This window comes from Arachis ipaensis, chromosome B01 (assembly GCF_000816755.2).
Source record: "Arachis ipaensis cultivar K30076 chromosome B01, Araip1.1, whole genome shotgun sequence".
Classification (NCBI taxonomy): domain Eukaryota; kingdom Viridiplantae; phylum Streptophyta; class Magnoliopsida; order Fabales; family Fabaceae; genus Arachis; species Arachis ipaensis.
The window spans coordinates 130,286,879-130,300,635 of NC_029785.2; the positions used below are offsets into that span (position 1 = coordinate 130,286,879).

The 13,757-nt window shown below is 34.8% G+C and overlaps 1 protein-coding gene across 1 annotated transcript; it reads right to left on the reverse strand.

Annotated features, from left to right (window-relative positions):
• On the reverse strand, window positions 10,092-11,614 carry LOC107614280 (protein DETOXIFICATION 55-like; the record flags this gene model as incomplete). Its single annotated transcript, XM_021112198.1, has 1 exon — window positions 10,092-11,614. A coding segment is annotated over one exon (1,428 nt), but the record flags the coding sequence as incomplete, so codon positions are not given.

Sequence of the window (13,757 nt, forward strand, 5' to 3'; positions counted from 1 at the left end):
ACCACTGCTTTTCCTCCTTTTTAAGTTGTAATAGGCTTCTTCTTGTGGGTCTATGGAGCATTTTGAATTTTATTGTTAGTCGTCACCCCAAAACAAAAACGGTGGTTCCTAATTTCCTATGTTCACTGCCAAGGCTAACAATTCCTTTTACAACTGTGTCTACAAGTGCAGACCGGTTTTGGGTCATAACCGCCGGTGAAATATTTTCCAAATCGAATCAACAAAACGAGTGCCTACAAAGGAAAGGCCCAATTATAATGTTTGGCCCATATAGCTACTCCCTCTATGGATATGTTATTATATGGTTAAAATATATTTTTTGTTGTTAAAATTTTTAAAAAATTTTAAACATATCCATAATATTTAATTTGTTTTAAATGTTGTTAATATTTTTTATAAGTTTGAATTTTATATCTACTGTTAGAATCAGAATTGGTACTGGAAAAAATAATTTTCTACTACTATTTTATTAGAGTAAATCCCCGTAATAATTCCCAAGATTGACGCCGTGCACTAAAATTGTCCCTAAGATTTTAATTGCACCAATTATATCCCTGAAATTGGAAAAATTGTACCATAATAGTCCTTGACCCGTTTTCTGTTAATGGCGCGCTGCATGGCTTAATGACGTGGACCTTTAGTGACACGTGTCACCTCATGGTTTGGCCACGTGTAACTGTATGATGACGTGTCGGTCAACGACATGTGGCATGCTAACATAGATGGGTATGCCACGTGTCACAATGCTATTTTATCACGTGTCAGATTATGCCATGTGTCGCAATGCTATTTGTCCACATGTCATCCACTATGTCATCGTTACATATGCACCAAATTAGTCCCTTATTTTGCATCAAATGACTCATTTTAGTCCTTGAAATTGAATGTCGTGCACCAAATTAGTCCCTTCATCAATTTTTTTCTCATTTTTTATAAATTTAAAATTCTCAATATTTTTTATACACTAATTTTAATTATATTTTTTATTATACATATTTTATAATAATTTTTTTAATTAATAATGTTAACTTGTATCATTAGGGTACATGTTAACTAAAACCAAAACTTTATTATTGCCTCTTGTGTTTATTTGTATCTGTTTTAATACTGTTCAAGTCATGATTACAATAAGTACTTATATTGATTAATAGTGTAATACATGAAAAAGCCGCCTAACTAAGTTATAGATAAAATGAATTATTATAATCGACAGTATAAATCTATCTTATTAATTTTATGAGAAGTTAATTATATGAAAAATCAGACATTCTTAAAATGGATGGGAATAATAAATTTATATTAGTTAATAAGTGGCTTATCAAGTATTTCTAAAATATTTATTAAAGTGTTAAATATTAAAAAAATTGTATTACGGAACATTATTATACTCTTAACTTACACTATTTATTAAATCAATATCAATATGTCACATAATTCTTTTAATAAAATATTGTAGAAAAAAATTGTATAATTAAAACTAATATTTTACAAATATTTTATAAAAACACTTGTATTTAATTAAATAACTTGTGAAAAGATAAAATTAAAATTAGTGTATTCAAATATATAATGAGAATTTTAAATTTATAAAAAAAAATGAGAAAAAACTAATGAAATGACTAATTTAGTGCATGTCATTCAATTTTAGGGACTAAAATGAGTCATTTGATGCAAAGTAAGGAACCAATTTAGTGCACATGTAACGATGACATAGCGAATGACACGTGGACAAATAGCATTGCGACACGTGGCATACCCATCCACGTCAGCATGCCACGTGTCGTTGACCGACACGTCATCATACCGTTACACGTGGCCAAATCATGAGGTGACACGTGTCACCAAAGGTCTACGTCATCAAGTCACGTCAGTGTGTCGTTAACGAAAAACGGGTCAGGGACTACTATGGTACAATTTTCCAATCTTAGAGACGTAATTGGTGCAATTAAAATCTCAGTAACGATTTTGGTGCACGGCATCAATCTCGGTGACCACTATGGAGATTTACTCACTTTATTAGCTTGGATGTGAAATATATATATACACATACACATATAGATGCCAACTCTTCTCAACAAACCATTAACAAAATTTAACAAAAAAATTCCTCTCTAAATAAGGCTAACCAACTAACTACAATAAATAAATAATAATCATAACAAACAAAGTAAGATAACAGCTAATACTCCCCCTCAAGTTAGAGAAAAGATGTGAATGATTCCCAACTTGCTGATCAAGTTCTTAAACAAGGTAGGCTGCACATCCTTTGTTAAAATGTCGGCAAGCTGATGTCTTGACTACACATGCACCAACTTCACGGTACCGTCTTGTACACGTTCTCGAGCAAAGTGGCAATCCATTGCAATATGCTTGGTACGCTATGGAAGGTGGGATTCTCAACAATGTGGATTGCAGCTTTGCTGTCACAGAAGATGAAAGTCGGATCAACTTGTATCTCAAAATCTTGAAGCAGCCTCATAATTCACACAACTTCAACAGTAGCATTGTGAGTGCTCGATATTCTTCTTCAGCCGTCGACCTCGAAAATGGTGTCTTATTTCTTCGACTTCCATGAGATTAGAGAATCGCCAAAGAAGACGCAATAGCCGGTAGTGGATCGTCTGGTTTCGGCACAGCTCCCCCAATCAGCATCCCCATATGCCTTGACCGATAAAAGGAAAGAAAGTCCTACCCAGGTGCAGCCTTCAAATATCTCAAAACATGATAGATAGCATCCAAATAGGTAGTGTGAGGAGAAGACATGTATTGGCTTAGCTTATTCACAACAAAGTAAATATCGGGTCTTGAAATAGTGAAGTAAAGCAACCTGCCAATCAACCTCCTATATTGTCTTGCATCCTCGAGCAAATCTCCATCAGTGACAATAAGTTTTATGTTTGGATCCAAGAGTATAGAGGCAGGTTTACAATCCAAAAAATCAGTGTTTTCAAGCAAAGAAAGGGCATAATTTCATTGAGACAAATAAATGCCTTCCTAAGATTTTGCTATCTCCAATCCAAGAAAATACTTCAAGAGGCCAAGCACCTTGAGTTTGAAAACACCTTGCAAAGTTTGCTGAGTTTGGGTGACTACATCATCAAGTTTACTAGCAACAATGATGTCGTCGACATATACAAGCACCATGACAAGTGAATCACTTGTTCCTCTATGAATAGAGAATAATCCGATTTTGACTAAGTGAAACTAGCACTAAGCAAAGCAGTGGAGAACTTAGTAAAGCATTACCTCGAAGCCTGTTTCAAGCAATAAATTGACCTGTTTAGTTTGCATGCAAGCTTCTCCCCCTGCTCCCCCTTGCTGGGATATCCTTGAGGTAATTGCATATACACTTCTTTATCAAGATCACCATTCAAGAAGGCATTATTAATGTCCGGCTGTAACAATTTTCAATTCTTCACAGCAACAACAGCAAGGAGTAATCAAACAGTAGTGAGTTTGGTAACGGGTGAAAAAGTATTCTTATAGTCTACACTAGCTTATTGAGTGTTTTCTCTAGCAACCAAATGAGCTTTGCATCTGTCAACTGATGCATCTTGCTTGCGCTTCACCTTTAAATCCATCGACAACTAATGCAATGTTTCTCGATCAGAAGTGGAACCACCTCCCATGTACGGTTATTCTCCATAGCTTGTAATTCCTTAGCCATACCATGTTCCATTGAGGATACTTGGCAGCTTGGTGATAAAATTGGGGTTCATAGAAATCAGAAACTTGTATACAATAATTCTTGTATGTTAGACTCAATCTCTCATAAGAACAAAAATGTAACATTAGAAAGGATTCACCACATTGTTGTAATGGTAGTCTGCAAGATAAGTAGGCGCCCTATGGAGTCTCTGGCTTCGTCTCAACGGCTGTGGAGTCTCAACTAGTGGTTGTGTCACAATAAGAACGAGTGTAACAAGAGCAAAGGGTTGAGGTGTGTTAAGAGAAACTTCAAGTGGCTTACGAAGGATATGATCATCAAAAGGATCAGGTAAGGAAGAATCAGTGCTACCAAGCTTGAAGGAAAAATTCAATTTGCGAAAAATCACATCTCTTGAAATAAAGAACTTTCTATTCTTGAGATCATATTTGTACCCTTTGTAACCTCTCGGGTAGCCAAGAAAAACTGCTGGAATGGCTCTTGGTGAGAACTTGTTTCTAGAATAAGGCAAAGTCAAAGCATAGACAAGGTATCCGAACACCTTCAAGTCTTCATATGTGGGTGTCTTATTGTAAAGTAATTGGTAAGGAAACTTCCATCTAAGAATAGAGGAGCGGGATCTATTGATAAAAAAAGTACACATTCACTCCAAAAATAAATTGAAATACCTGATTGATAATACAAGCACATTGCCATATTCAAAAGGAGTTGATACTTCCGTTCCACCATCGAGTTTTGTTGTGGTCGCTCAACACAACTGAATTGGTGGAGAGAACCTCTTGATTTTAGAAAATCAGTAAGAGACAACTCAGGTGCATTGTCGGACCGAATCTTCTTAATCACATAGCCAAGCTGAGTGAGAGCCATTGCAAAAAAATTTTCAATGATGGTAGCAGCATCAGATTTGGCTTTCAACAAATAAATTCAGGTATATCGGCTATGATCATCTACCAAAGTAAGAAAATACCACTCCCCCAAATGTGTAGCAACATGGTAAGGACCCCAAGTATCGCAATATATCAATGAAAAGCATTTGGACTCCTGATTATTGTTGGAAACAAATGGCAATTGTTTTTGCTTGGACAAAGGGCATATGTCACACAATGAATTTTCATTAGAATTTGAAGAATTACAATTCAAAGGCAAATGCTGTAAAACATGAAAAGCAAGGTGGCCTAATCTATGATGCCACAATTTTGCACTTATTGCATTACAAGAATCAGAAATGGCTAACGTATTATCACAATTGGCATTATTACATGATGGTTCATTAACATTGACACCTTTAGTCATAGAAACTGGTGTATTTGTGTGTGTAAACATACAATCCGTAATTCAATTATCTTTCTTAATCATCTTGGAGTTTAGGAGGTCCTGAATCACAAAATCAACATCAGAAAGAAGAACATAAAAATGCTGCTTTAGCAATAAGGAACTCATTGAAATCATATTCATACAATACTTCGATGAGCGTGAGAGTTTGAGATAAGAAAATAGAACCAGAAGTAAGTATAGGTATGCGAGTATAATTAGGGAGAACCACAAACTTATTTGCAATTCAAATTAAAGGTTTGGAATTGTCCAAATTATAGGTCACATGGCAAGTAGCAATCAGAATCTAAGATCCAAGATTTAACTCTAAGTGTGGAAATTAAAGCGACAGAGAAGAGTTTACCTTCCCCTACACTTGAAGCTTCAACAGTGATAATAGTGGGCATTTTGGATGGAACTTGTGCAGAGAAGAGTGACATTAATTGTTGATATTGTTGAAAAGTAAGCTGAAGAGGAATGTCCTGACTTGTGTCCACATGGTTAACCCGAATTATGGCTGGACTTTGCTTTTTCTAATTAAGTGGATAACCATGCAACTTGTAGCATTTGCCCTTGGTGTGGTCGAGTAAACTGTAGTGAGCACATATCAGCTTATCTTTCTTCCCTTGCCAGATCTTATAGTTGCATTATGTGTTCTTCACAGCAAAAGCCAGTTGCGTCTCATTACTTGTTGGAGGAGCAAGAGTTTGTCCTCGTTGCTGCTCTTCTTAAACGATTAACAAGAAAACTTCAAAGATGCTAGGCAAAGGCTTCATTAACAGAATTTGGCTCTGAACTTGATGGTACACATCATTCAATCCCATGAAGAATAAGAGAACATATTCCTCATCAGTATGAGCTAAAAATTCACGAGCACTGCCACAATTACAGCATACTGAAGGTCAAAAATGGCATAATTCCTCCCACACACATTTTAGCTTAGTAAAAAATTGAGAGACAGAGAGAGAATCTTGTTTCAGATTGATTAACTCTTTTCGAAGTTCATGGATTCGAGGACCGTTCTTTTGCTGAAGTCGGTGACCTAGATCTATCCAAATCTCATGAGCAAAACCAGCAAAGATCAAGCTCGATACGATCTCCTTGAAAACAGAATTGAGAATCCAGGTGCTGACGATGTCGTTCAGACGACGCTAGCGGAGCTTGGAAGAATGAGATGCACCGTCCTCAGGTGGCGAAATCGTGCTGCCAACGAATCCAAGCTTGTTTTTTTCATTGAGCGTCATTTTCATCGATCTCTTTCATGAAGGATAATTGTCATCGGTGAGCACTTGCATGACCAAGGCAATGGAGGAATGGAGCAGAAAAGGATCGGCTTCATCGATCGCCGCCATTGCAGAAAAAAATTTTGAGGTTGGAGAGAAGGGAGAAAAGAAGAAATAGAAGAAGAGGAAAGGAAGGTTCGAGAAAGAGAGAAGAGAATCAGAAAAGAATGTAGAGAGTATGAGAAATTCTTCTGATACCATGTTAGAACCAGAATTGGTATTGAAAAAAATGATTTTCTGCAACTGCTTTATTAGCTTGGATATGAAATATATATACACATACCGACTCATCTCAACAAACCACTAACAAAACCTAATAGAAAAGATTCCTCTCTAAATAAGGCTAACTAACTAACCGCAGTAAATAAATAACAATCATAACAAGCAAAGCAAGATATCAGCTAAACCTACATTAATTTTTTAGAATCAACCTATAATAACGTTTTTCTTTTTAATTTTATCCTTCTTTCATGTACTACTTTCTTCCCATATTTTTTCATCATCATACACTCATTTTCTCCATCCTTCTAACATAGCTTAAATCCACCCCACAACTTTGGTCGAGTGTTGCACCACCGTACCATCCCACTGCACCACCTTCACTCTCATTATTACTACTCGACCATTCTACCTTTCCACCACCACATTTCACCACTTTACGCTCTCCCTCAATGTAGCATCCCTTCATTATCGTCATCAACATTAATATTAACAAAATCACACCTTTTTAACCTACCACGATCCTTCATTGTCACCGTTATATCGTCACGCCACCTTCACTCTCCCTCTTCCAAATCTTACCTTTTCTTGATTTTAATTTTAATTTTTTATTGATTTCTCATTGTTCTCTGTTGTATATTATTTTGTTGTTGTTAATAATAATTTTGTGTGGAATTAAGGCTGAATTTATGATGGGGGAGCACAAGGTTTTGAGTTATGACGGTGAGAGAGAAAATGGCAAAGGCTTCAATGAGAGAGAGAGAGAGAGAGAGAGAGAGAGGGGGCGTCGTGGTTATAGGTGATATGGTGGGTGTATTCTAGGGTGAGGGGGAGGGGTGGGCTAATGCAGTGCTAGTGGTGTAGTGAGTGGTGGGTGCTGAAAAGCTCGTGGCGAGGATGAGATGACAATAGTGACTGGTGGGTACAATGGAAAGAAATATGTATGTGTAATGATGTTGGTGTTGGTGATAATATGATGATGGTTGTTGTAGAGATAGGGATAAAATTGGATAGAAAAATGTTGACTAAAAAAATTAACAGTAAGAGTAAAAGAAGGTTTAGGGAACAAACTCTATATACAGCTAAACAATTAACTTCTCAAAAAATTATTATTTTAAAATTTTAAAAACTAGTTTTGCACTAAAAAAACACGCATCCTCCGATCCCCATCACCACTATTCTCCTTTTTCTCTGCCTCTCTTCTTCTTTTTTTCTGTGCCTCGCCCTCCATATTTTTCCTCCTCCTCCTCTTCTAGATCACCTTTAAAAGTTCTTGTACAACAATGATTTTAGGTGTTTCTTTTATTATATTTTGGATATTTTTTTGTTAAATTTTAAATTTTTTTTACAATAATTTTAGATTTTTTTTAATTTAATTTTAGATGTTTCTTTTTTTTGTTTTGGATGTTTTTTTAATCAAGAAACATAAGAAAAAACCATACATAACAATCATCAACATCTAAAAATTCTGAAAAAATAACATCCAAAATCATAAACAAAATAATATCCAAAACCGATGAAGTGATGGTGTCGTATTCCTTTGAAACAGCGTGCTCAAGAGCACGACAAAAAGGTTAACCACGTCAGAAAAAGATACATAAAAGAGAAAAAATGCGCGGTGGAAGAAAGCAAAAACACAGCAGAAAGAACTGAACGTATGACAGAAAGAAGTAAGAGTGCAGTGGAGAAAAATACATACACAGTAAAAGGAGGCTTATTTTTTTGGAAAGAGAGAGGGAAAAAAGATGTAAGAGAGACTTTTTTTTTTTTTTGAGGAGGGGGAAGGAAGAAAGATGTGGGAGAAGGAAGTGAAGTGATTAGAATTTTAGATGGTTTTTGTTTTTTTACTGTAATAGTAAAATTAATTTTTTGAAATAACATACTATTTTTGGTGTTTTCTAGATTTTTTTAACAACCTACTTAATAATTGGCTGTTAGTTATTTGAGAAAAACCGTTACATGTCGCTTTCCTATCGATACTTTTTGTGCCAAACTTGTTCGCATATGACTAAATATCTAATCTGATCTATTCAAATGGAAGTGAAAGCTGGGAAGTGGGAAGGGACGTGCCACTAAAGAGATTACTTGTTCAAAGTATATATAAAAAGAAAATCTCAAGATATATATTGAGATCATTATTGATTATAACTTGCATATAATTGTCATGAAAGACACTTCTTATGTTTAGATTTTTCATATCATAAATGAAAGTACCATAATGACATTCCTTTTACCATGTGTTTCGGCACATGCATGCTTTCCAAACACATGCTTCCACATGTTTTTGTGAATGTCAATTCTATCATACTTATAAGTTGATATTTAATTTTTGTTTAATTTATTTTTATAATAAATTTTAAATAATTAAAAATGATTTATTTTTATTATTTTAAAATTAAATATTAATTGTTTCCAACGAGCTACGAGGTTAAAAACAAAATAATATAACGGAATTATCCGCTGTTGGGACATCATTATTTTTAATATTATTCCATCTAAAATATTAGAAAAATATATATATTGGGTAGTATTTTTATATTTTAACACGAAATATTTTCATCAAATTAAAAGTATTATTCATCACCAACGCAACAGTGATCATTAACTTAATCTTCTTCTTTTGATGATGAGATTACCCATAATGTGGCCTACTCATTATTTATACACTAAAGATTTATCATAAAAGAATGATATTTGAACTCAAACCTTTACATTATTTACGGTATAGATATCACAATCTTATTCATTGATTTTATATAAGGATTAAATTTATTTATATACCCATATTGCAAATTAAAATTGAATTTGACTGAGATTGCAGTGTCTTTATGTACTTTAAACTCACCATTTTGGATTCTAAGTTTAGTTGTTGTGTATTGTTTAATCACAAATAATTGTGTTTAATTAATTCGTAACCCGCACGTATTTAATTCAACAGGTTTTCATTGTCATTGCATTTATAAAGCCCGAGAGAGCTTCATTGGATGTATATAATAAAAGTGGGTTATGCTACCTATATACTAAAATTAGCCACCAAAATCAGTTATCAGTATAAAATACACATTGAAAATAAATTAAACCACATATGTATTTATACACAAATATATTAGTAGCTGATTTTAGTGGCTGATTTTGGTGTACAAATAATATTTTTCAATTAAACCAAATGATGTGTAAAAAGAAAAAAATGATCATCAATTTCTTAGGGTTAACCAATACGATTGAGGAGATAAAAAACCCTACTATTACAATTATGTAAAATCATGTGGTGAACGAACCATCTAAATATCTAGCTAGCTAGAGTTACCAAACCTTGCATGGATCCGGAGAAGCATCAAGGTGAAAAAGAAAGCGACAATAAGATGGTTGTAATTTATCATTAAAAAAAAATAGAAAATCATTAAAATTTATTATTTTTAATTATCAACATAATTTTTTTAATTTAATAATCCAACCACATATTTTAATTTATACTTTTAAATATTAACGATTAATTAATAATAAAAAATAATAAATTTTTCTTCTCTTCTAACCTTCTTCTCATGAAAAAAATATATGCACAAACTATCATAACGAACAAAAAAAAAAAAACAATAATATGAAGTCATCACTTACCCTCTGAAGCTTTTAATAATTATAAGAAAGCATAGCATGCATGCTTTTCGATGGGTACACGTATGAATGTATATATTGTTGCAATTGCAGGTTATTGGGGGTTGAGAAAGACAACACCTTCTTCACATTTGAGTGTTTGATCCTCTTCTTCTTCTGCACGTGATGATAACAAGCTGTGACTCTTTCCGACCAAGATTTTGGCTTTCAAAGACTCACTCTCCCAATCTGTTTTATAAACCACAACAAGAATCGAAACCACACACGCCATTTGCGCTGCTAGAAGCCCATAACACAAACCCACCATTCCCATTCCCAATACGAACGCCAATACTATCGCCACCGGTGCTCCCACCATGTAAAACGAGCAGAAGTTTATGGCTGCTCCCACACCCGGTCTTGCACTCCCTCTCAATATTCCGCAACAAGTCGTTTGCGGACAGTTTGCCAGCTCACACACTCCGATTATCGGCAACACAACCATTGTTAGCTCCACAACCTCCCTATCATCCGTGAACACTCTGCTCCATCTCTCTCTCCCTACTGTGGTCCAGAGCAACCCCAAGATCGAGCTTGTCAGTGATAGCCCTATGGCTACCACTGTCGACAAGCTCGCCCTTTCGGGTTGCCCTGCTCCGAGTTTGTTGCCAACCCTCGTGGATGCAGACGCGCTGAGCGCCGTCGGCAGAGTGTACAAAAGAGATGTCGTTTGTATCACTATGCCGGCGGTGGCGAGCGATGCACGAGGGTTGTAAAGGTAGCCTGCCATGATTGTCATGAATTCGTACCACCACCATTCCAAGCACACAGCGAGACAACTCTGTATGGAGAACTTGAGTAGCATGGCCCATTCCTTGATGAAGTTAAGCGTGGCGTCTCCAACATGGTGTGCTCCCTTAATCAGTGGCAGGGCTAGAGATAATTCTTGGGAGACAGAGGTGTAGTACATGTAGAGAAGGAGGAAGAAGAGAGTGTTGAAGTTGGCAAGGAAGGATGATATGGCGATTCCGGCGACGCCAAGGTGAAGCTTGAAGGTCAAAAGAATGATGATGGGAACGTGGAGGAGAATAGCAAGTAAGGTGCACCACATTAATGGCCATGTTGTCCCTTTGCTACGGAGGTAAATGCGAAGAGGGTGGAGGAGGCTGTTGGCAAGGAGGTCAGGGATGGCGAAGCGGCAATATATGCTTGCGACACGTGTTATGTTGGGGTTCTGGTGAAGGCAGAGCATGAAGGGTTCGAGGTTGAGCCACAAGAGAGAGATGGGGAGAGAGAAGAGCAAGAGCATAAGGATTGTCCTTTGTAAAGTGATAGACAGTAATGAGAAGTATTGTCGGGTATGATGATGTGTTCTGAAGAGGGTTCTGCTCTCGATTAACCATGTTAAGGAAGGGAAGGGTAAAATGGGGATTTGAATTGGTTTCTGGACGAATTGCACACGAAGTGAGGAGCGGGGACCAGGATGGAATGATGAGAGAAGAGAGTGGGGGTGTGTGTGTGAGAAGTGAGCGAAGGGACCTTTTTATAAGATTTTGAGGTGCTTCGTTACGTATGTATGTACCATTCTTAGCATCATATATTAAATAAAGTCTATTGTACATATCATCTCCGTTATTTTTCTTATCTTTTACCTTTTGTTACATCTTAATATTCTCTAGATCCTCACTTTTATGTACATGTGTAACAAACAAAAATAATAGACAACATATAATATCATCTCAAAAGACTATGAATATATAAAAAATTATTAGAGTCTACACACATACATCTATATATATAGGACTGTTGTGGCCACTTTTATAGGACATGCTTGGACTTATGAATTATGTATACCAAAAGTTTATTCAGAATCATTATAACAAAAAGAAAAGTCACATTTATTATAATAACAAGGCACAAAAATAATTTGTTGCTAGATATTTATTGCCACTACTACACACACATATATGGAGGACTAATGTGAATTGAGACTAAAATTCAAGACATTTTTCTATATACCAGTGATTATTGTATTAGTAAGATTATCGATGTTATATTTATTTAAATATTTTTTTTCCATAAAAAAGATTAAAAAAAAAAAAAGAGAAAAGGGGGTTGGATACTACATGGCGAATAATTAAGGTAGTCCAAAGTGTGATATAGGGAATACTAATAATACCGTAACAATAATAAACACAAAGACTTTGTTTAAACCGTGTGAGATATATATACACATTGATTAAATTGATACCCCACATCTCACTTCTTTTGGATCGGACTTTGTCATTTTTTTAAATATGTAGAAGCATAGGCACCATCTCTACCCGATTGATAAAAATAAAAAAGCTGCATATATATATATATGCTGCATGCTTTATACCAGAAATTTGATTTTATCATCAAAGAGATCAAAAAGCTACTAGCTCTATACTTATTAGTGAGCATGTGTGTGAAATGAGACTTAGCTTTGGCCATTGTATAGCGTTACTCAGATCATGTTTGGTGTATTTTGGGTTCTCATGCATTGCAATTACAAATAACGACACGTATTCTCCCTACTTTGCCTAAATGTTTCTACTTCCAATACCAATAGCAACATACATATGCTTCGTTACGTTTTACCGCTCACCGTTCTTATAATTTAGGTTTAGTTTTTATAATTTTATTAAATTTTTAATTAAATTTTTATATTTTTTAAATTGAGTTTTTTATAATTTATTACTATATATTTTATTTCTTTTTGAATTTTGAGATATAAAATCTTTTGATTTAAAGGTTCTTGGTATTTTATTTTAGAGGATGATTGTTTAAAGTATGAAAGAATGTAAAGAAGAACTTTGGGGTGAAATGTAGTTTGGGATCGAGAATATTGCTATTAATTGCCTTTTGATAATTAGCTACTAGTATAAGGTCAATTCAACAAGTTATCATTGGTAGGGCCTTTGAAACTAACAGAATTAGGGTTTTGGGGCCTTGTGTCTACATCGCAAAACAGAGTCGAAAATTAGATTGTATTGTAAGCAAAAATTGCTTTTAATCACATGTTAGCACCAATTGTTATTTTTTTTTTTCTTGATAGATCCAAAATCCAAAAACTGTTCCAACCTCACAAACCTTTCTAATTGGAGCACACGAGGCTTGTTTACAAAAGCTTCTATACCTAACTTGCAATTCCTACATGCAAATGTGTCCCCCCCTCACTCTTGGTTTTGTCACAAAGCCACAAACCACAACCTTTAACGTGGCAGTGTACCAAATTTCTAAATTAAAGCGACAACCATTGTCGTTAAATATGTATTTTTCTTATAATTTCTACATTTTGCCGTAACCACAATTTAATAATTAAAAAAACATGTAAAGTTAACCAATTTAATAATTAAAAAAACATGTAAAGTTAATCAATTAAAGATGTTAGGCCTCTGTGTGTGTGTTTTATTCTCTAAATACACACACCTACTAGCTATAAAGACATATATTGTATCGTATTATGAATATGACAGAGAAACTAATTTAGTTAAAGTGATTTACACAAAAAATTAGTAAAATCACTTATGATTATTATCATTATAGTAAAAACGTAGTGGTAGATAGTGAAATAGAAATAGAATTGACAAATAACAAAATTAAAATATGCATGCCAATGTGTATAACTACACGCCAATTTATGCATCTTTTGAATTTGTTGA